This window comes from Typopeltis vanoorti, chromosome 8 (genome assembly GCF_054136105.1).
Source record: "Typopeltis vanoorti isolate ZY-2024b chromosome 8, IOZ_Tvanoo_1.0, whole genome shotgun sequence".
Classification (NCBI taxonomy): Eukaryota; Metazoa; Arthropoda; class Arachnida; order Uropygi; family Thelyphonidae; genus Typopeltis; species Typopeltis vanoorti.
This window is the reverse complement of record NC_143556.1, coordinates 2237791-2263442: the sequence shown is the minus strand read 5'-3', so window position 1 is coordinate 2263442 and position 25652 is coordinate 2237791. Positions and strand designations below refer to the sequence as shown.

The 25652-nt window shown below is 37.8% G+C and overlaps 1 protein-coding gene across 4 annotated transcripts in view; it reads left to right on the top strand.

Annotated features, from left to right (window-relative positions):
• Positions 1–25652, top strand: part of LOC150103677 (ras GTPase-activating protein raskol-like) — a 770313-nt gene that overhangs the window by 312110 nt on the left and 432551 nt on the right. For all 4 annotated transcript variants that reach the window (XM_090396487.1, XM_090396486.1, XM_090396489.1 and 1 more), the window contains one exon: positions 17279–17375. In XM_090396487.1, the coding sequence (XP_090252613.1) occupies positions 17279–17375 (97 nt within the window). The remainder of the gene's footprint in view (positions 1–17278; positions 17376–25652) is intronic.

Here is a 25652-nt window from a genome sequence, read left to right as displayed (position 1 = left end):
AGAACTGGGTTTTATTAGCATTGAAATTGATGAGGTTATCTGAACCCCATTAGAGGATGGCTTGGAGATCAGAATTGAGGAAGGTGGTGGTTGATGTTCTGTAAGTTGAGGTGAGTTGTGTAGAGTAAGGTTTATCAAATGAAAAGGAGTAGTGCTATGTGCTGTCATCTGCAAAATTGTTTAGGGAATAAAATACTTCACAGGGAAGTCTGTTCCGTAAAGCTGAGCTATGTAGACAGAATAAAAGATGACTGATATGTACAGTGATATACTTCAATTTTTAAAAGGCCTCTGATAGATCACATACCAAGTTGTTACATAAATTGGAAGTAACAGATGAAGTTACATACTGGATTAGTGAGTCTGATAGGTGATTGGCTGTCAGATATGTATCATCAAGTTGTGCATGAGAGAGCAGTATTCCAAATGGAGAAAGTCACTACTGGTGTGTTGCAGGTGAGTGTTTTGGGTTCAGTTACTTATATATTAATGATATTGGGATGGATTCATTATAAAAAATTTATTGTGACTTCTAGATGGATTCATTATAGAAAAATTCTGGAGACTTCTATATTAAGAGTAATAACTTTAACTTCCTGGTGTTTCAATCTTCATATTAAGGTCATCTGGAGTATAGGCATATAAATTCATGTTATTACTCTTTTAATATGGCAGTAATCTCCATACTTTTTTCTAAGATGAATGGTGATCACCATGTAACATTAAAAAAAAAAGGACATTCACATTATTAAATTGGATATATTTGCAGCTGTTTGCAGATGATACAGAGTTGGGGAGAAGAATGAGGAGTAAAGTGTATATTATTTTACAGTAGGATCTGAATAGACTGAATAAGTGTTATTGGAACTGCTATTATAAAAGGCAATCTTAATATTGAAACAAGAGCAACTCTTAAGTGGTGGTGACATTGAAAAAATGAAGGAACCATTAGTTTTTACAGGAATTGTGATGAATGAAGTGGAGGTGAATAGCCTATTACAGAACCTTAATGTGAATACATCTGTGGGATTGGATGGTATACCGGCACGGGTCTTGCGTGAAGCGGCTAAAGAATTATCAGTGCCCTTGACCATGTTGTTTAATCTGAGTCTCAGGTCTGGTTTAGTCCTGAAGGTGTGGAAAGAGGGGAAAATGTTCCACTGCATAAAGGAGGATCCAAGACTACGGTTGCAAATTACCAACCGATCAGCATATCAGGAGTCATTGTCAAGGTCTTGGAGAAAGTAGTCAAGGGAAAAATACAGGAATGGATTGATGAAAATGAGATACTGTACAGGGGGGCAGCATGGCTTTGTGAAGGGTAGATCATGTCTCAGTAACTTGCTCAAGTTTTATAACACAGTGACGGCTGAACTGGATAAGGGTAATGGGTTTACAGTGATACTGCTGGACCAGGCTAAGGCATTTAACAGGATACCACATGGAATTCTAATCCGTAAACTACAACATATGGGAATGGATATAGGGTTGGTGAGATGGATAGGTGGGTGGTTGATAGAGAGATATCAGAGAGTAGTTTATTCAGAAGTAGAGTCCAAAAGATGGCCTGTGACTAGTGGTGTGCCACAGGGTTTTGTTCTTGGACCACTGCTGTTTAATTTGTTCATTAACGATATAGGGAAGGATCTAAGAGTAACAGTTCATTTGTTTGCTGATGATGCAAAGTTGGGTAGGGCAATAGTGAATGCAGAAGATGTCAAAATCTTGCAGGACAACTTGGATAAATTGGAGTTCTGGGCTAAGGAGAATGGATGTCAATTTAATGTGACAAAATGTAAGGTTATGCATTTTGGGGTAAAAATATTAGCAGTATGCCCCGTTGGTGGACCTGTACTCCAGGAGATTGATGAGGCCAGGGACTTGGGAGTGTTGGTGGATAGGGAGATGAAGTTTAGGGGGCACATTGCAAAAGTAGCTAAATCAACTCATCAACTCACTTGGTTGTTGAAAAATACCATGACGAGCAGAGACAAGCAAGTTATTGTACCTCTGTACCGAGCCTTGATAAGACCTCATCTCGACTACTGTGCCCAGATTTGATCACCTAGGCTTCTTCTTGATGGGGTGGAGGTGGAGAGGATCCAGAGGCGAGTGACTAAGATGATAGCAGGTCTATGGAATGTACCATATGAGAACAGGTTGAAGATTTGTGGGTTGCAGAAATTAGTTGATAGGCGGAAAAGGGGAGATATGATTGAGACTTTCAAATTGCTAAAGGGTTTCTATAGGATTAATTCAGAGGATATTTTTGAGATCAGGACTGGTGGTGGGAGAACTAGGGGACACCTATGAAGCTGGGCAAGAGTGTGGTTAGCAAGGGAGTTAGAGCTGGGTTCTTTACTTTTGGAGTGGTAAATGAGTGGAATAAGCAGCCAGAGTCTGTTGTGGGTGCTGTGACGGTGAGTGAGTTCAAGGCAAGGTATGATAGATACTGTGAGAATGTCGTATAGTTGTGTGGACATGATGTTTAGGGCTTCCCTTGATGCGTCTAAGGACTCCCTGGAGTCACCCCTAATAATAGTAATAGTAATTAAGAAATCCATGTTGATGCTCACAAATAACATTACTAAAATATAAATATAAATATAAATATTTATGGATTAAATAGTCATTACTGTGGTTAGTACGTGTGTTTTTAGTGATGAATTCACCACAGATTTTATTATATATATATATATAAAACATTACCCTCATCTGCCCAATTCTGTATATGGTCACCCACTAATTTCTTCAAGATCTTAAACTACTGATGAATTACAAACTAGTCTAGAGTCTGACACTTCCTGTCTGCTACAACCCTTATGTAATGGCACTATGATAGTTGGTATTCAGAAAATTCACCATAAACAGTTCATCAAAAGACAATTTACCAAAAGGCAATTTATCAAAAAAACTATTAATTGAAAAACAGTTCATCAAACAAGTTAATCAAAAAAAAAAAAACAATTAAACAAAAGGTAGTTCCTCAAAAAAGCAATTCTTTAACAGCAATTAATTGAAAACACAATTTATCGAAAGTCAGTTCATCAAAAAGCAAGAATTCATTGAAAAATTACAATTCGGTGAAACTACTGTGTTCGAATAAACAGTTAATCAAAAAATTAATTATAAGATGTGTGAAGTGAAATGTATTTATCAAAAAGAACTGCAGTTTTATTTGGATTAACATGTTATGTAATATAAGCATAGCATGATATTCCCTTTATATGTGATATGTAGACAAGCGTGGGAATTTTTTTTTTTTTTTTTCGTTTCAGTCAATATATGATTTTTGTGTATTTTATGTGTGAAAAAATTCAATCTGGAAAGACACAGTCTGGAAAAGATTGTGTAAAAAATCCTTTAAGAGTGGAAGGCAGTGATACTAATGGTTTTGAAGGCATATGGTATGAGGCAGATGTGGGCAAGACAGGGTATTTAATGGGGTGTTGCTACAAGCCAAGGAGCACAGAGGGGTGGGGAGCAGGAGATATTTAGGCAGTTGAGCTTGGCAAGTGCAAGAAGAATGATAGTTATTAGAGATTTTAACTACAGCAGTATAAGTTGGGAAGAGGAAAATGCATGTAGTAATATGAGAATGGAATTTCTAGAATTCTTGAGGGACAAATGTCTTAGGCAACATATAATAGAGGAAACAAGAGGTTCAAGAGTTTTGGATTTTGTCATAGATGACATCTCTTTCCCCAGTTGGAAAGAGTGACCATGTGGTTTTGACTTGGAAGATGAATAGACATACAGGGGTATCAAAGAAAAGGGAACATATATGGAATTATAAGGGGGGGTGATGTTGATAATAATCTTAGATATCAACTTTGGGCAGTTCCATGAAGGGCAGAATTGGAAGGCCAGCATATCATTAGTGCTTGGGAAATTGTGAAGGAATATTTGTTAGCAACAACAGTAAGCTGTATTCCACGAGTGAAGAAGAGGACACAATTTGGGGTAAAGTGGATAACAAACAATATCAAACAGGAACTTCAGGTGAAAAAGAGGTTATGGAAGAGATATAAGGAGAGGGGTGGAGAGCAGCTGTGTGAGGAATACAAGACTCAGGATAGGAGAGTGAGTAGTATGGTGAGGAAAGCAAAACTGGAATATGAGAAGAGATTGGCACTAAGATCCAAAGAAAATCCTAGGGAATGTTTTAATTATATGGCCAGTAGGTTGAGAAATGCTTGTAGAATAATAACATTGTGGGATAAAATTGGGAATAGAGTGACTGATGTGATGCAGAGGACATAGTGGAGTTGTTCAATGAACACTTTCAATGAACACCAGGATGAAATATCCCTTTATAGGGATATTTCATCCTGGAGAAGTAGGTTTTAATACTAGAGGGATAGGGCAGGTTTGAGGTTTAGAGTTAAAAGAGGAGAGTGTGTTCCAAATACTGAGTACTCTGAATGTCAGTATACGCCTGTGGGACTGGATGATATTTCACCACGGGTTTTGAGTGAATGGGCTAAAGAATTGACAGTTTTGGACCTGACTTTTCAATGAAAGTCTGGCTAAGGGAAAGGTATCAAAGGAATGGAAGGAAGATAAGATAGTGCCATTGGATAAGGGTGATAGCGACTGAAGTGTCTGTGTATAGGCCAGTTTGTGTTTTATCAGTAGCTGTTAAGATCCTGGAGAAATTAGTGAGGGGACCATATACAGTGTTGGGAATATGAGGGTAATGTTATTTGTGAGATTCAACATGGGGTTGACTCTCACAAATCGCAATCATATTACTAAAGCAAACTCTTGCTTTAGTAATATGATTGCTTTTTATAATAAATTGACAAGAGCAGTTAATGAGGGAAAGGCATATCCTGCCATTTTTTTTGGATTTTGCAAGGGCATTTGACAGGGTGGCATATGATAAGCTGATATTTAAGTTGCAGAACATAGATTTAGATGTCGGGTTAGTCAACTGGTTTCAGGATTGGCTCTCATAGCTATCAGAGAGTGGTGTATGGTGGGGCAATATAAAGTAAGCAGAAGGTTACAAGTGGGGTTCCACAGGGCTCAGTACTGGCACCTGTATTGTTTAACCTTTATATCAGTGACATTTGTCAATGGATTGCAAGGGGATTTCAGTTGTTTGCAGATGATGTGATGCTGGGAAGGGTTATTAATAATAGTGCAGATGCAGCAGCCCTGCAAGAGGATTTGAATAAACTAGACAGATGGGCTAATGAACGGGGGTTTCGGTTTAATGCAGCAAAATGTAAAGTCTTTGAGTTTGAGATACATCGATGGGAGACTGCATGACTGGAGAGTGAATAAACTAACCCACTCCAGCTGTACTAGAGGAAGTAGAGGAGACAAGAGATCTAGGGGTTATGATTGATAGAAAAGTGAAACTCAGTATTGCAGCAATCCTCTGGGATTGCTGCAATACTGAGAAGGATGCTGACCTGCAGAGATAAGAGGGTTATCATTCCGTTGTATAAGTCTCTGATCAGACTACACTTGGACTATTGTTCTCAGATTTGGTCCCCCAGGATTTGAAGGGGATAAATTAACTATGGAAAGGGTACAGAGCAGATAACAAGAATGGTTTCAGGACTGTACAATATTAGTTATGAGGATCGGCTGAGGGAATATGGACTGCAGAGTTTGGTGTATAGAAGAAGGAGAGGTGATATGATTGAGACTTTTTAAACTGTTGAGAAGTAGTTAAAGGGTTGACACTGGGGAGTTCTTTTGCTTGGTGGAACAGCAGGAAGAAGTGACGACAATGGGCCATCATTGGAGGTTACGAAAGGAAGTTGTGAGCAAGAGGGTGAGGAGTGTTTCTTTGTGTGGAGGGTGGTTGAACAGTGGAATGCATTGCCTGATAGAGTGGTGAGAGCAAGAACGGTCAATGAATTCAAGGAGTGGTATGACAGACTTTGCGTTTCCTAGGAAGGACCTTCCACGATGAGTCTCTTGACTACATGGAGACCTGAATAATTATAATAAAAATAATAATAATTATTATTATTTTTTTTATTATTCTCCTCCTCTCTCCTCAACCGGATTTTTGGTGAGGTAGCAATACTATTTTACTATGGAATAATTAGATAACAAGATGGTTTCCCCTATCCAGTAAGTCTTTTAAGACCATAGCTATGTGTGTTTGTTGGGACCAGTTTGTGGGCTGAAGAACCAGACTTTCTGGGAGTAAAACCCTGCCATCTCCATGTGAGACTTGATAACTCACTTTCAGTTAAAGAAGACTGATAAAAATTCTTTGTATCATGCATATAATATATTTGGTTTAATCCTTTATCCACGTGTATGCAAACAAAGGTGAGCCAACTCGTAGTAAAGGTGAACCAAGCTCTCATCACTCCTTGTCTCAGTATCTGCCATAATGCAAAACACATATCCTTGCAAACATGTATAATGCTATGCATTAAGGGAAGGGCCACTACCCAGACTGGTTTTGACCTTTATTGAGGTCTCATCAGTGAGAGCCAGACCCAGAAGTGGGGATACTAAGGCAGAAGCAATGGAGAGGTCATATTTACTTATACAAGTTGTCAAAAGGTGTATCACTTTATTATGAGATTACTCTGGATTTAGAGAAATATGTTGGAAGTTTATTTTCCACTTGGTTAGTCTATAATAAATTTAGTTTAATCCTTTATCCAAGTGCATGCAAACAAAGGTTTGCGCCTGAAGTATCTTCAGGACTGAGGCAACTCGTAGTAAAGGTGGACCAAGCTCTCATCACTCCTTGTCTCAGTATCTCCCATAATGTAAAGCACATCTCCTTGTGGACATGTATAATGCTATGCATTACAGCTTCTGCCTTAGTATCACCACTTCTGGGTCTGGCTCCCATTGACGAGAGCTCAATAAAGGTCGAAACCGATCTGGGTAGAGGCCCTTTCCTTAATGTATAGCATTACCACAAGGAGATGTGCTTTCCATTATGGGAGATACTGAGACAAGAAGTGATGAGAGCTTGGTCCACCTTTACTACGAGTTGCCTCACTCCTGAAGATACTTCAGGCGCAAATCTTTGTTTGCATACACTTGAATAAAGGATTAAACTAAATTTAATATAGTCTAACCAAGTGGAAAATAAACTTCCAACAGTATCATTTCCCTTCCAACAGGAGGGGAAAGCGTGGTGGTGGGTTACTGCTTATGATAAGTGATGACCTATGTCCTCTAAGAGTGGAGAATTTGGAAGGAAGTGAGACAAATGATTTTGAGAGCGTATGGTGTGAGGTAGAGGTAGGCAAGACAGGATATTTAGTGGGGTGTTGCTACAGACCCAGGAGCACAGAGGATGGGGACCAGGAGATGTTTAGACAGCTAAGTTTGGCAAGTGCAAGAAGAATGATTGTTATGGGAGATTTTAACTTCAGTAGTATAAATTGGAGAGAGGAAGATGCATGTAGCAATAGGGGAATGGAATTTCTAGAATTCTTGAGGGACAAATGTCTTAGGCAACATATAACAGAGGGAACAAGAGGTTCAAAAATTTTGGACTTGGTTATAGCATCAGAAGAGTTGATAATAACTGAGTTGACGTCTCTCCCACCAGTTGGAGAGAGTGACCATATTGTTTTGACTTGGAAAATGAATAGACATGCAGGAGTATCAAAGAGACGGGAACTTATGTGGAATTATAAGGCAGGTGATTATAATAGTCTTAGACGTCAACTTCGGGAAGTTTCATGGAGGGAGGAATTGGAAGGCCGGGATATCACCAGTGCGTGGGAAATTGTGAAAGAATATTTGTTATCAGCAATGGTAAGTTGTATACCACAAGTGAAGAAGAGGACGCAATTTGGAGTAAAGTGGATGACAAGCAATATTAAACAGGAATTGCATGCGAAAAAGAGGCTATGGAAGAGATATAAGGAGATAGGTGAAGAGGTGCATGAGGAATATAAGACACAGGCCAGAAGAGTGACTAGTGTGGTAAGGAAAGCGAAACTGGAATATGAGAGGAGATTGGCCCTAAGATCCAAAGAAAATCCTAGAGAATTTTTTAGCTATGTGGCCAGTAGGAGGAGAAATGACTGTGGAAGAATGATATTGTGGGATAAAAATGGGAATAGAGTGACTGATGCAGAGGACATAGTGGAATTGTTCAATGAACACTTTATTGGAGTATTTCATCCTAGAGGAGTCAGTTTTAATGCTAGAGGGTAGGACTGGTACGAGGTCTGGAGGTATAGGAGGAGAGTGTGTTTCAGATACTGAGCACTCTGGATGTCAGTAAAGCCGTGGGACTGGATGGTATTTCGCCACGAGTTTTGAGAGAATGTGCTAGGGAATTGACAGTACCTTTTGACGTGGCTTTTCAATGAAAGTCTGGCTTTGGCAAAGGTGCCCAGGGAATGGAAGGAAGGTAAGATAGTGCCATTGCATAAGGGTGGTAACAGACTGGAAGTGTCTAATTATAGGCCAGTCTGTGTGTCATCAGTATTTGTTAAGATCTTGGAGAAAGTAGTGAGGGACCGTGTACAGCATTGGGCAGATGAGGGTAATGTTATCTGTGTGAGAATCAACATGGATTTGTGAAAGGACGCTCTTGTTTTAGCAATATGCTAGCCTTTTATAATAAAGTTACAAGAACATTAGATGAGGGAAAGGCATATACTGCAATTTTCTTAGACTTGGCGAAGGCATTTGACAGGGTGGCACATGATAAGCTGATATTTAAGTTGCAGCACAGGTCTGGATGTCAGATTGGTCAACTGGATTCAGGATTGGCTGTCTGATAGATATCAGAGAGTTGTGTATGGTGGAGCAGTTTCCAGGAGGCAGAGGGTTACAAGTGGGGTCCCACAGGGCTCAGTACTAGGACCTATATTGTTTAACCTTTATATCAATGACATAGCCAGTGGATTGCAGGGGGATATTCAGTTGTTTGCAGATGATGCGAAGCTGGGAAGGATTATTAGTAATAGTGCAGATGTGGTAGCCCTGCAAGAGGATTTGAATAAGCTAGATAGATGGGCAAATGAATGGGGGTCTCAGTTTAATGCAGCAAAATGTAAGGTCTTGAGGTTTGGGAAACAGCGATGGGATGCTGCATACTCTATGGGAGGAGTTATACTGGAGGAAGTTGGGGAGACAAGAGATCTGGGGTTGATGATTGATAGAAACCTGAAGTTTAGGGGACATATTGCAAAGGTGGTGAAGGTAACACAGAGGATTGCTGCTATTATGAGAAGGACACTGACCTGCAGAGATAAGAGGGTTATCATTCCGTTGTATAAGTCTCTGATCAGACTACACTTGGACTATTGTTCTCAGATTTGGTCCCCCAGGATTTGAAGGGGATAAATTAACTGTGGAAAGGATACAAAGACGGATGACAAAGATGGTTTCAGGACTGTACAAGGATAGTTATGAGGATCGGCTGAGAGAATGTGGACTGCAGAGTTTGGTGGATAGAAGAAGGAGAGGTGATATAATTGAGACTTTTAAACTGTTGAGAGGTGGTTACAGGGTTGACACTGGGAAGTTCTTTCGCTTGGTTGATCAGTGGGAAGGAGTGATGACAAGAGGCCATCCCTGGAAGTTACGAAAGGAAACTGTGAGCAAGAGGGTAAGGAGTGGTTTCTTTGTGTGGAGTGTGGTTGAGCCGTGGAATGCATTGCCTGATGGAGTGGTGGGAGCGAGAACGGTTAGTGAGTTTAAAGAGTGGTATGATAGACTTTGTGTTTCTCAGGGGGTACCTCCCCTCAGTGAGTCTTGACAGACTTTGTCTTAGGAAGGACCTCCCTCGATGAGTCTTTTGACTTCTTGGAGGCCTGAATAATAATATTAATAATAATAATCATGCATAGGATTCGAACTCAGGTCTTTCTAATTAAAGGTTGTCATTTATACTTACTGAACTATTGCAGGCTCCATTATTATTAGTAGTAATAGTAGTATTAGTATGTGACATCTGCACGCACTCACACACAGGTTATATGGGATGAATTTTACTCTGATTTGGTATTTGAACTTTTTACAAAAATTTAGCAAAGCATTCCAGTTTTCCGTTCAACTACTGTATATTCAGGACTACAAAGGGACAACATGTTGACATTTTATATTGCAATAACTATCTGACTTAGTGGTATATACGCAAACACTGAAATTTGTAAAATTCTCAAGAAGCCTGTGTGGTTCAGTTTTAGTTCCAACAGGATCACTTGTCTTAGAAAATTTTCATAAAGAAGTTTTGAAATGATATTAATAATTCTGCTCTAGCTGGATGAAATTTAATGAAATTTTATAGTTAACATCTATATTAAAATTTGCGAGTTTTTATCTCAATCTGATCGTAGTTGTTGTGAAAAAATTTGATAGAATGAACGTTTTTGTCTAGAGATAAATCACTATCTACACAATGAAGTAGCAGGTATGCTTTACAGAATAATATTGTGAAAAACAACAAAATAATCATAACATCTCAATATGTTGTCTATATATTGGGTGACATTAGGTATTCATTCTGAACACTTTAAAACAATAGTTTTCAAGAAAATTCATCATTCAATGAATTATGATAGAATTCATCAAAAAATTACAGTGAATTGTTTTTTTTCAATCAAATTCATTTGCAATGAACTGTTGTGCAATAAACTGTCATTCAACAAATTGTTTATTCAATGAATTGTAATTTGATAAATTGCCATTTGTAAACTGTTTTTTGATGAATGGTTTTCAATGAATTTTCATGGAACCGTTGAAATTTGGTAGGCAAGACTGAGATGCAGATTCATATAGCTAAAACTGTAAAAACATCACAATGGATTATGACAGTATTAACACCATCATAGCATATTATCTGACCTCCATGTCACTGAAGGACATATCATGGGAGATCTATTCTCTCTCATGCAAAAAGATCATTCAACCATGTATTGAACCTGTATTGTCAGCGGCCAGATCAGTTCGAAAGCACCAGTTCTTGTCTGATCACTGAAGTTAAGCAAACCTGAGCGTAGTTAGTATTTGGGAGGGTGAAACTGGGAAACCTGGGTGCTGATGGCATTAATTATTTGTTGGCCTGGTTGGCCAAGTGGTTAGCATATCCACTCTCCAACCAAAAGGCCATGGGTTTGAATCCTGCCATGGGCATGGACGTATGTGATTGTCTGTGGAAATACTAGTGGTGGTGTTGGTGGGCAGTAGATAGCATTGGTGTAGTTGCAGTTAGTAGTTGGAGGATTGGGTGGTAGAGACAGAGAGTTGTGGAGTGGGTGCCCTCCCTCAGTTAGTCTTTGGACTCCGTGGAGGTGTCATGTAATAATAATAATAATAATAATAATAATAATAATAATAATAATAATAATAACCCATTCACAGTTTCTGCACTCTCCATACTCTCAGGCAATGTATTCTACTCACCAATCACTTTCCATGCAAAAAACCTTCTTCTCACTCACCTCCTCACACTCTCTGTTAATTGTATTCTCTCACTCTCACCTTGTATCTGACATTCCATAGATGTCATGATAACTTAGTAAAACTTCTCTGGACCTTCTCCAATACATTCTCATCACCCTGAAAAACCAGGCAACCAAATCTGTGCACATTAGTCCATATGTAGCCTGATCAAAGCCTCATACAAGGCTTAACCTCTTTGCTTTTGCATGTCAATGTCCTCCTTATTATTACCATAATCCTTTGGGATATTCTTACAATTTTAGCAATGTGATCCCTAAACTTCAAGTCTCTGTCCACCATCACTTACAGATCTATCATCTCCTCTACCATTTTCAAAAATTATCAAATTGCAAGACCTTGCACTTTGCAGAATTAAACTGATAGCTCCACTCAATTGTGCAATCACATAGTCTATTCAGATCCTGCAAGGCCGCAGTGCCTGCTCTACTTTTCATAGCCCTTCCCAACTTTGCATCATTGGTGAACAGCTTCACATCTCCAGTTAAGCTTGTCCCAATGTCATTAATGTACAAGTTAAACAAAAATTATCCCAAACAGATCTCTCTGGAACTCCACTAGTGATCTTTCTCTTTTGGGATGTCTGACAGCCAGTCAGCTGTCCAACTTACTAGTTTCTTTTCTCATCCCATCTGTTTAAATTTAGCTACTAGCTTGTCATATGGCAGTCTATCAAAGCAGTTTGAAAAATTCAAGTACATCACTATATACAGGGTGTTCGGGATAAATTTGACAGTTTCGTAAGGAAAAAGAAAATCTTCTTTGTATCTATTAAATTTAATGAATTGACAAAAAAACATTACAGGCAGAGTTAATTACAATACTATCAACAAGATTTACTCAAAATAACCACCATTAGCATCGATCACAGCTTCAATTCTGCTTCGGAACCTCGAACAAGCTGATGCTACAGTCTCCCTGGGAAGGGCCGCAAAAACTGTTTTAATTTTATCCATTAACTGGGCTTTTGTATTACTGGAAGTGCGATTGGTGTCTTTTTCAACTGCGCCCCATACAAAATAATCCATGGGGTTAAGGTCTGGGGAGTTTGGAGGCCAAACATTTGGACTGGTGAAGTCGTAGAAATTTTCAGACAACCATTTTTGACTTTTCCCAGAGGTGTGGCAAGGGGCCGAATCCTGCTGCCATACATACGGCCTACCATTGGCTACCCTTGTTATCCAGGGCTTGACTACAGTTAGCAACTCCACGAACAAAGCCCGAATTCCAATGCCAGGGTTCTTCAACACCTGTTCCTGCAGATTTGCGAGGAATTCTGCTGTACGAACGCAATCAGATCGTCTGCTAGGGATCTTTCTTCTTGCTACATCCTCGTAGTCACCATTGCAAGTCTCTAGTTCATGCCTGATTGTTTTTACTGTATTCAGGGAGCATTGGGCAGCAGTCGTAATATCCTTATTTTGATGGCGGGCACGAATCATCATGATACAAGTTATTCTCTTCCATGATTCAGGTGGGTTCCAGCTATCCATCCTTTCTGACATCTTGTATATGAATGAAGAAGGGTCCAAACTTTTAAATGAAGAGAAGTGTGTGTTAATACATGTAACTTACGGAAAAATATAATTAATTATAAATATGTCAAATTTATCCCGAACACCCTGTATATGTATGCATCTCCCTTATCAAATGAATTTGTCACCCTGTTGAAATACGCAAGCAGATTACTGAAACATAACTTCCTCCTCCCAAACAATTCCATGATGCATACTGATGCATACCCATTCCATGATAGATTGAGTGGTGGAGACAGAGAGTTGTAGAGTGGGTGTCCTCCCTCGATGAGTGTCTTAGCACCTCTGTAGCACAATTGGAAGAACAACGGTACATTGCACCCTTCAATTGGAAAGGCCTAAGTTTGATTCTTGTCATAATGAGAGGAATCTTTATATGGTTTTTTTCAATTGAAGGTGAGTTAGCTGATCTCATACTGAGGTAGTAGGGTTTTTCACCCTGGAAACTCTGGTTTTTCATCCTGCATATAAACAGATCGGCCTTCAGGACAAATGCAATTTATAGGCAAAAAATACTAGTGGTTGTGGTGGTGGTCAGTTGATGATGATGATGATGGTAGTGGTGTTTGGTATAGTTGGTGGATTAAGTGGCAGAGATGGAGAGTTGTTGAGTAGGTGCCATCCCTCAGTGAGTCTTTGGATTCTTTTGAGGCGTCACGAAATAATTAAAATAATTAGCTTGATTGGCTAACTTCTTCTCATACTGCACTTTTGCTGCCTTTACCAACCCAAGGTACCTTCCTGGTCTGCTCTTCATCAAACTGATCATCTTGTGTTGCCTCCACAGTGCCTTCTTCTTCATCTTCTTCCAGATTTCATTCTTAATCTCCTTGTTTATCCATTTTACTCCTGGCTTGTTTAGTATTTTCACCTTTGGGATACATTCATTCATTGCTGCTGCTATTGCTGTTAAACAGCTCTTGCTCAATGCTCATAGAGCATCTATATTCTTCTCACTCAACTCCTCTTTCCATGCTATAGCTCCCAGTTCTCTTAATCTTTCCATAATCACCAGCCTTGTAGTTCCACATATATCCCTTCTCTATAGAAGTTAACATATGACTGACTGCAACCCAGTTGATGACTTCTTGGTCACTCTCACCAACCAGAGAAGATTAGACACTCCATATACAATCACATCCTCTGGTGATATTACCAGATCTAAGACTCATATTCCTCATTTATCCACCATTACATACTACCCAAGATTGCTGTCTCTTAAGAACTTGAAGAATTCTTTCTTCTTATTCCCTGATGCTACCTCTTCATTCTAATCAATATTGACATATTTGAAATCATCTATAATGATCACCCTTTGCTTGCTCACTAAACCAAGTTTGCCTATACATTTCTTTGTCTCGCCTTCCACATTCCTTGGCCTGTAGCAATCTCCCCTAAATATCTCATTCTATGAACCTCCACTTCATACCATACTGCTTCAAAACCACTGCACATTTTTCTTCTTGTATCCCAACCTTGCATGGACATCATTCCCCTGCTATCATCAGCACTTCCCCTCTCTTCTTGTCTTTCCTATCTTCACGAAAAATATCATATCCCATTTCTATTCCTGTCAAGATGTCATTCTTATCCCACTGAGTTTCACTTATCCAACTATTTTCTGGCACATAAATTCAGTCAATGCAATAATTTCGTCTCTGTTATTTGTGATACTCTTGGCATTCGTAAATAAATGTAGAAATTCATATCTTGGAGAAGTCACAGATTGAGATCTGCGACGTCTCTTCACCTTCTACTGTCTACTCATCTTCTGTCCCACATAACTCACAGACCTATATAATTCTTTTCATATTTTCAACAGTGACACTCGTCATAATTCAGCCTTGTATCTATAATAAATAAATAATTATATGTTATTTTAACAAAATAAAATAAGATTTATAAAAAAAACATTTCACCACGAACATTTCGCCAATAATAAATGTTTCATATCTCACAGAAATAATGAACGCAGGCATAAAATACACTGCCCAAGCGGCAGTGTATCTTAATGATGTAACGTGCAATGACAGTATTATATCAAATACATGAAACCTCATAAGTCTGGTCTAGCATAACATAGCATTGACACTAAACAATACCCAGTGGGAGATAAAGCTTGTCTCCTCCACAGATGCAAGTTTAAATATGAACTCCTTTTCAAAGAAAGTTACGAAGCCCTTTTACATCGGCCGAATTTGAATCAAAATGACTGTCTCTCTCTCCCAAAAGTGTGGGAGATTCTTATCTTATGCAACCATCAGTGAAATAGTTTTTAAGAATTATTTAATAATAATTTATTAATATTAATTTTCTGGCATGGGCAACAATTTTCATTGGTAATCCACCGACTGTTCTGTACTTCGTATTCCATTCCTTTAGCTGTTTGTTCTACACTGATGATGTAATGTTACTTTCAGTACGAAATATTTGTACCTTTAATTCATTAAAGTTATTACTGTTGGTTTTATACGTGTTAAGTTATTAATTTTAATTATGCCACAGGTACCTCTAAAGATTAAATTACTATCAGGCCGACAGAGAACCAATAAATGAAAGGCCAGCTGATTCTTTTTCTCCTCTTATATAATAAACTAAATTCTAGGATGACATGTATTTATTTTTGAAACAGAGTATCAAATAAGATGGTGAACCATTCCATATTCCAAATATGTCATCAAAATATCTGTACTGTGCTGTAGGTTTAGGTGAAATCAGTAAGGAGACGATCTTCAGAATGCTCCATAAAGTAGTTGGCAAGTACATAGGAGCAAGAGGACTTGCTGTGCTTTTTTGCTTTTTAAATTATTTCTGTTAGTTGTAATTTAATTGTATTCTAATGTCATTGTACTGAAGATACCTTTTATACAAAGGCAAAATTTCACTTAATTAAAATTAATTTTCACATGCTTTCTTTTCCATCTCAAATTTTAAACAAACAGATTATGGAAATGATGAGTAGGAAATGATGAGTCATGCAGAAGCAAATAGGTCATGCTTCTCTTATGTAAGGTCTTGATCAGGTGTATGAGGGAAATGGTGGAAAGTTCTGATAAACATAGAACAAAATTGTTTTTTTCTTGTAAAATGTTTTTCATAAAATATTTTTTTCATATAAAAAATGTTTTTTTAAAAATGTTTCTTCTTTTCTTGTAGGATATATAAAAAGACATAAAATTAATTAATTTTTGTTCTAGGTGTTTATCAGAACTTTCCAGATCTCCCTCGTATATGGGCTACTGTGTGCTGATTTGGTGGTCTGGTTTTCAAGGTGGGGTGAGAATATATTAGAGTGAGTCCATGTCAGTCTTATGGAATATAGGATATTAGGACAGATTGAGAGAATGCAACTTGCAGTTTTAGGAACAGAAGAAGGAGAAGGGATATGATCGAGATATAAATTATTGAGGGGGTGGGAGTTGTTACCAGATTGTGGAGGAGATTTTTCATAGAGTAGACGGAGACAAGAGTAGATGAAGAGGCCATTCCACAGAAGCTGTATAAGAAGCATGTAAGCAATGGAGTGAGGAGCAGGTTCCTTACATGGAGAGTGGATGGTGAGTGGAATATATTGTTGAAAGTGTGGTGAGTGCAGAAACTGTGAATGGATTTAAGCACTGTCCAATGATCTTTTTTGCTGGGTAGTGTATATCTCCTCTGATGAATCTTTTGAGGTCTGATAATAAAAATAATCAGAAGACCATCTAGATGTTCTTATTAGTAAGAAAACAAACACTATAGCAGAATAATTATTTATGATTTGAAGCCTTATTTTGAAATAAATAGCATAATATATTTCTTTTGAAATCCTGTGATCTGTGACTATCATAAGGAGATCTATTTAAAGTAAAGTTTGAAATTTTGTTGTTTTATAATAAACTGCCATAGAGGCAATAGTATCATCAGGATAGATATCTTAGCCCATTCAAAGAAGATCATAGGATCTGAAATGAAATGTAGAAGATGATTATCACAGTAATTCGAAATTTCATAAAATCATCCAGGATAAGAAATTTTGGTTGCAGGTAATTGCATTAGATATTAGACATTCTTGTACTATGTCTTCTGGTTATGTCTTTCTTATCCAGACCTCTAAAAGACCGTGATGTTCAGCTTGGACTCTGGTGCTTCCATCAGAATTAAGCAAGTCATGTTGGAGGTTCTATGGAATATTATTAACACTCAGAATTAAGTGAGAATGCATCTTTTTATGACTTTTTTAATAATTTATATACTTATTTTATATATATATGAAGAATAGACTTTCCAGTCAAAACATTTAATATAGTTTTTAGATAATTCAAAAATAATTTATTTACTAGGAAGATATTGCTACTTCTTTGATTCATGTAATGCAAAAAGAAAATATGGCCAGATCATTCTTAGTTGACTTAATCATGGCAGATATCGATAAGACTGGTAAGTATGCCAATTTTCTTTATTGGTGATCAAAATTTTTTTTCAGTAGAAAATGATTTACTGCATATTCTGTTATTTCCTTGTTAATGCAAAGGGCATTAACAAGGAAACTAGTTTGGGTAATGATCCTCAGATGCAAGGCACACATCCACAACAGTACGATGAACAGGGGAGTCAGGCTTAGATTCTTTACATTGACAATAGTAGATGAGTGGAAAATATTGCTAGAGTGTATATGTGAATGCTATGAGTGTGATTAAATTTAAAAATTATGTTGCTCATTCAACTGAGTCTTTCCATGATGAGTATGTTAACTACATGCGAAGGTTTGTTAATAACATCAGGATCACAAACCATAGTGATTAGATGGAATACTAGAGATGGATAAAAACTTACAAGTTAGTTACAGGATTCATGCTTTGTTTCTCAAAGTGTTTCTCAAAGTGTGGTACGCGGACCCCGGGGGTCCGCAAAAGGTCTTCAGGGGGTTCGTGGCAATTTTCGGCTATGCATCATTAATGCATGGAATAAAATTTAAGTTTGAGATTGTAAAACGTTCGTATTGTATCACTGAATAAGGTACAGAGATATCTGCAAGCTGTGTAATATGTTTTTCAACAAACAGTGCAATTAGAAATAACTGGGTAAAAATGGCACTAACTAATGAATCGCATGACCCCTCCCACATAAAATGCTATATAGTAGACAATCAAAACCATATGGTGCACCGGCAACATATAGTTTTGTTTGAGTGAACGTGTTAAAACTAAGAAATATATAGTGAATGTGTTTCAGATATTGTGTAAAGAATTCGGTTGAAGAGAATTAGCATTTCAACTGAACTGTTGGCTTGCCTTTGTCAATTAGTAGCGCGATCTTTTGTTAATACCGCACGAATCATATGAATGTCTTCATAGCTGCTTTATCTCTACTGGCCTACCATTGCTGTCTGTTTCGAGTTCTGCTTTCACTAGTCATTTGTTGAAGGACTGTTCGTTAAATACGGTAATTTTTTTTTAGCTTTCAAATTCTTAAGTATGGATTACTGGTTAAAGACTGGATTTTTAAAATGTGCAAAAGAGAGGAACATAGTAGATACAAGTAGCTGTCAGCAACAAGAAAATGTTGATATTGTATCTGGATCAAGTGAAATTGATAAGTGTGTGTCGTCTGACATCTCTAAAGAACCAACTAGGAAGAAGATGAGAAAACTTCGTAAGCACGATATAAATTACTTGAAATGTGGATTTTCATGGATGGGAAATGAAGAGGAACCTATTCCATTATGTGTAATTTGCGGTGAAACTTTAAAAAATGAAAGCATGAAACCATGTAATTTAAATCGCCATTTTGAATCAAAACATAATGAATGCAAGGACAAACTTGTCAAATTTTTTCAAAATAAACTAAAAAATTTAAAAAAATCTCAAAAAGTGATGTCGATCGTGTCCGGAGGTGAAAACATGAAGGCTTTAGAAGCTTCATATCGTGTGTCGCTATTAATAGCAAAAAGTGGTGCAGCAGAAACAATTGGTGAAACTTTGGTCAAGCCTGCAGCAAAAATAATAGCGGAAATTATAATCGGAGATAATGCAAAAAGATCTTTTGATCGGATTTGCCTTTCGAATAGTACCGTTCATCGAAGAATCACTGAAATGGCTGAAAATATAAAACAAACGTTGTTATCCGATATACGTAAGAGTCGTTATTATGCGTTGCAGGTAGATGAATCCACCGACATTACAAATTTTGCAAATCTTCTAGTGTTCGTTAGGTACGAAAAAAATCAAAAAATTCATGCAGAACTTTTATATTGCCAACTCTTGCCAAAACATACAACCTGAGAAGAAATATTCAACAGTATAAATATCTTTATGCATCAAAACAAGCTTGATTGGAAAAGTTGCGTTGGCATAAGCACGGATGGAGCGAAATGCATGGTTGGATCTAAAAAAGGGCTTGTTTCAAGGATTCAACTGTTGCACCAAATGCAAAATCGACACAGTACTGCATACGCAGGGAGGCTTTGGCTACATATATGATGTCTATAGACCTAAGAAAAGTTCTTGATGAAGCTATAAAAATCATAAATTATATTAAAGGCCGTCCTCTAAACGCCAGACTTTTCTGTCAACTTTGCAAAGAAATGGAAAGCAACTACACACAACTTCTTTTCCATACCAATGTTCGTTGGCTTTCTCGTGGAAAAGTCCTTGCTCGTTTATTTGGACTTCGGAATGAACTACAAGTTTTTCTTGATGAAAAGTTTGAATTGAAAAAGCATTTACATAATTGGAAATGGCTCAGTCAATTAGCATACCTGGCAGATATATTTACTGTATTAAATAATCTTAATTTATCTTTACAAGGCAAGGAAATTTCTATATTTCATGTCCAAGATAAAGTGAATGCCATGTTGGCAAAAATGAAGTTATGGCAAAAGCAGGTTGGTAATGGAGAATTTGGCGCGTTTCCATCGCTTCATGAATTGCTCGCAAGTTCAAATGAACAAATTGACGATGATGCGAAAATTACTATCATGCCGCATTTAAAAAGCTTACAAATGAATCTAGAAAAGTATTTCCCTGAATTGGACATTAATATTGAATGGATAAGTTACCCTTTCAATAAAAAGAAATTTATGCCAAAGGGTCTATCATCAATAGAAGAACAGCTTTTAGAACTAGTTTCTGATGGTTTCCTAAAAAAAAAAAATACAGCGAGAATACGTTATCATCATTTTGGTTACAAATACAGAATGAATTTCCTGAATTAACAGATAAAGCTCTAAAGTTCATTTTTCTATTTCTAAGTTCATATCTGTGCGAAATTGGATTTTCGGCCCTTGTAGATATTAAGACGAAGAAGAGGAATCACATTATAGATGTCGAACCGCATCTGAGATTGAAATTAACAACTATAGAGCCAAATTTTGGTGAAATTTTATCTCACCATAAGCAATTTCATTGATGATAAATTATTTCAAGTAAGTAAAACTTTATGATATCTTTATAAAGTTTGTTCTATTAAAAATAAATCATATTTTTTGTTTACATGAACATATAAATCCAAATAAAATAGATATTTAATTTTTTAATAATTTAAATTAATTTATTTTTAATTAATCAATTCATTTTAATTAATTAATTAGAGGTACTTGGTAATATTGAAAATTTAAAAAGGGGTCTGCAGATATCTGAAGTTTGAGAAACACTGCTTTATAGGATACTGAAACAATTGATGTGAAATAAACAGTGTGAGGACCTCTGTAAGAAAAGGGTATATGTGGAACTACAGGTGACTTGGTTGGTATGAACAGCAGTTAGCTAATGAAGCCAAAAAGAATCTTAAGGAGTTCTTTCGATATGTACCCAGCAAAAGAAAGAATGATTATGAAAGGATGACATTGATTGGAGAAAATGGTATAAAGACATCTGTTGCAGAATGTGTGGTGGAGATACTTAATGAGCATAAAGGTCTTTCATAAAGGTCTTTTAATCTTGTGAATGTGACTTCATGGAGAGATTGAGAGCAGTTGATGATGGGGAAGAGAGAGAGACTGACTGTAAGTGAGCAAGAGATGTATGGGGAGTTGAGCAAACTAGATGTAAATAAGGCTGTGGGACCTAGATAATATATCACCACATATTCTGAAGGAATGTGTAAAGGAGTTTATGCTGGCCTTGACATATTTTTTAATACGAGTCTTGCAGTTCCTAAGGAGTGGAAGGAGGGCAAGATTGTGCCACTTCATAAAGGAGGTGATAGAACTCAAGCATCAAACTATAGGCCTATCTGTGTATCAGGTGTTGTAGTTAAGTTGTTGGAGATGCTTGCGAGAACTGGAATCCAGAATTGGGTTGACAACAGCGGTATTATCTTTGATGGACAGCATGGATTTGCTGAAGGGAGGTCATGTTTTAGCAACCTACTTACTGATTACATTAATGTGACTGCTTCCATGGACAGAGGAGAAGGATACACAGTAATATACTTAGATTTTGCAAAGGCTTTTGATAGATTACCGCATGATAAGTTGATAGTCAAACTGGAGTGGATGGGTTGGATATTAGATTGGTGCATTGGATTGGAGACTGGCTATCTGATAGGTATCAACAAGTTGTGTATGGGGGAGAGATATCCAGGAAAAGGAAAGTCACTGGTGGAGTGCCTCAGGGGTCTGTTTTAGGTCCATTACTGTTTAACTTGTATATTAATGATAAAGTGAAGATTTGGATGGAGATATTCAATTGTTTGCATATGATGCAAAGTTGGGACGAACCATGAAGTGTAGTGAAGATGTTGTAGCCTTACAGGAAGACTTGAATAGATTGAGTGATTGGGCACGGAAATGGGGATGTGAGTTCAATGTTGCAAAATGTAAGGTTTTAAAATTTCGAAAAACAAAAATTGGATACAGAATTTATGCTTGGTGAGGATATATTATTGGAGGTGGAGGAAATAAGAGATCTGGGGGTGATAGTGGATAAGGATCTGAAATTTAGGGGACATGTAGCCAAAATTGTGATGACAACACAAAGGCTTCTGGAAATGATGCAGAAGACACTGACTTGTAGAAGTAGGGAGATTCTTGTTCCATTGTATAAGGCTTTGATTAGGCCACACATGGACTATTGCCCAGATTTGGTCACCTGGTTTTCAGAAGGATGAAGAGATGTTGCAGAGGGTCCAGAGGCGACTGACTAAGTTAGTTTCTAACCTCTGGAATGTCGAGTATGCGGAAAGATTGAGAAGATGCAACTAGCAGAGTCTGGTGGACAGGAGGAGGTGGAGGGGGGGAAATATGATAGAGACCTACAAGTTATTAAGGGTTGTTATAGAATCAATGCTGGAGAGGGTCTAAGAAAATAGTGGGAGATCAGGGAAGAACCAGAGGTCATCCCTTGAAGCTTTATAAGGAGGGTGTGAGTAGAGGAGTGAGAAACAGGTTTTTTTTCATTCTGAGTTGTGAATGATTGGAATGCTTTGCCTGAAAGTGTGGTGTCTACAGGGAATTTGAATGTGTTTAAAGCATGGTATGATGAGCTGTGTGTTTTATAAAAGGACCTCCTAGATGGGTCTTTGACTCCATGGGGTCTTGGGTAATAGTAATAATAATATACAAGCAGCCTAATTATGAAGATATTCCATTGTCAGACTTTGTGTGTTTTTACTTAGATATAGGATTAAACAAGATTTAATTTCTTTGCCAGTATAATTTACTTACTAGCCAAATGGGAAAAAACTTTCTGAAATTAGCTTTGTTGCAATAACGAGAGTTAAACTGGTCATTAATTAAAATTTGTGAAATGTAATACTGGGCATTAAAAAATGAAAAGCTATGAATAAATATATTGTAAGATTATGCTAGAAGCCACTGATCAAACTGGAGATCTTAGAGTTTTAGCATATAGGACGTTGAAGTACAAAAGCTATATAGCAAAGATTGTGAATACAACATAGAGGATAACTGCAATGCTAAAATAAATATTGACATGTAAGGATAAGGAAGTAATTTTGTCTCTTTATAAGGGCTTTATATGACCTCACCTGGACTAGTGTGTGTGTGTGTATAGATCTGGTCTCTTGGCTTCTGTGGAAATGTAGATACAGTTGAGGGGGGGGGTGCAAAGGAAAGTGATAATTATCATATTGGGACTGTGGAATGTAGATTATAAGGACAGATTGAGAATTTCTCAACTACAGACTAACAAACAGCAGAAAGAGGAAGATGATATGATAGAGGCCTTCAAACTTATGAAAGGGTCATATAAAAATATCAATTGATGGAATGTTTAATTTTATGAAGGGTAGAGCAGAAGATGAGAGTAAATTCATGGGAGTTGAGAATGAATGAATGCAGTCATTCATTCATTCCTGATGGATCGGTTGCTAGTGATGAAGAAATGTATCGCCGAATAGACAAGATGAGTATGAAAAGAGTAATCATAATGGAAGACTTTAATTATCCAAATATTGATTATTAACAGTAGAATCTCATGAGAAGAATGAAAATGCCTTTATCAAAGAGTGTTAGATTTCATTATAGTGTCAGAGGGTGTTTCAGTTAAAGTCGTAACTATTCAGTGTCCGGTTGGTGAAAGTGATCATCTGGTGCTCACTTGGGAAGTGACTAAGTATATGAATGTTCCATTCAAAAAATGTCACATACTGAACTACAAAGCAGGAAATTATGACCAACAGAGAAATATACTGAGTTGAGTGGAATGGGTTTGGTTCATGGATGGGAAGAATACCGAGAGTGCATGGGAAGCATTTAAGCAATACTTAAATGGTGCAATATCAGAGTATGTCCTGAGAGTTTGAAGAATAAATAGGGTAATTATTATTGTTATTATTCTTATTCTTATTATTTTTCAGGCCTCCATGGAGTCAAAAGACTCATTGTGGGAGGTCCTTCCTAAGAACATAAAGTCTGTCAAGACTAATCGAGGGGAGGTCCCCCCCCCCCTAAGAAACACAAAGTCTATCACACCACTCCTTAAACTCATTGACCGTTCTCGCTCTCACCCCTCCAACAGGCAATGCATTCCACATTTCAACCACCCTCCATGCAAAGAAACCACTCCTCACCCTCTTGCTCACAGTTTCCTTTTGTAACTTCCAGGGATGGCCTCTTGTCATCACTCCTTCCCACTGTTCAACCAAGCGAAAGAACTCCCCAGTGTCAACCCTGTAACCACCCCTCAACAGTTTAAAAGTCTCAATCATATCACCAATCTTTCTTCTATCCACCAAACTCTGCAGTCCACATTCCCTCAGCAGATCCTCATAATTAACATTGTACAGTCCTGAAACCATCTTTGTCATCCAGCTTTGTATCCTTTCCACAGTTAATTTATCCCCTTCAAATCCTGTTAACCAAATCTGAGAACAATAGTCCAAGTGTGGTCTGATCAGAGACTTATACAACGGAATGATTATATAGTGAATGCAGATGACGTGAAAATTTTGCAGGATGATTTGGATAGATTGGAGGTCTGGGCTAAGGAGAATGGATGTCAGTTTAATGTGGCAAAATGTAAGGTTATGCACTTTGGGGTGAAAAGATTGGCGGCAGTTTACTGCATTGGTGGAACCGTGCTCCAGGAAATTGATGAGGCACGAGATTTAGGAGTGTTGGTAGATAAGGAATTGAAATTTAGGGGACACATTGCAAAAGTGACCAAAACAGCTCATCAAATCACTTGGTTGCTGAAGAATACGATGACAAGCAGAGACAAGCAGGTTATTGTTCCTCTGTATCGAGCCTTGATAAGACCCCATCTAGACTACTGTGCTCAGATTTGGTCACCTAGGTTTCTTCTTGATGGGGAGGAGGTGGAGAGGATCCAGAGGCGAGTGACCAAGATGATAGCAGGTCTGTGGAATGAACCGTATGAGAACAGGTTGAGGATTTGTGGGTTGCAAAAATTGGTTGATAGGCGGAGGAGGGGAGATATGATTGAGACATTCAAATTACTGAAGGGTTTCTATAAAATTAATTCAGAAGATATTTTTGAGAACAGGGCTGGTTTTGGGAGGACTAGGGGACATCCATGGAAACTGGGCAAAAGTGTAGTTAGCAAGGGTGTTAGAGCTAGGTTCTTTACTTTTAGAGTAGTGAATGAGTGGAACGCGCTCCCTGAGTCTGTGGTGGATGCTGTGACAGTGAATGAGTTTAAGGCAAGGTATGATAGATACTGTATGAATGTCAAATAGTTGTGATGAATATGATTTGGGGCCTCCCTTGATGAGTCCAATGACTCCCTGGAGTTGCCCGTAGTAATAATAATAATAATGATAACCCTCTTATCTCTACAGGTCAATGTCCTTCTCATAATTGCAGCAATCCTCTGTGTTACCTTCACGACCTTTGCAATATGTCCCCTAAACTTCAGGTTTCTATCAATCATCAACCCCAGATCTCTTGTCTCCCCTACTTCCTCTAGTATAACTCCTCCCATAGAGTATGCAGCATCCCATCGATGTTTCCCAAACCACAAGACCTTACATTTTGCTGCACTAAACTGAGACCCCCATTCATTTGTCCATCTATCTAGCTTATTTAAATCCTCTTGCAGGGCTACCACATCTGCACTATTACTAATAATCCTTCCCAGCTTCGCCTCATCTGCAAACAACTGAATATCCCCTTGCAATCCACTGGCAATGTCATTGATATAAAGGTTAAACAATATAGGTCCTAGTACTGAGCCCTGTGGGACCCCACTTATAACCCTCTGCCTCCTTGAAACTGCTCCACCATACACAACT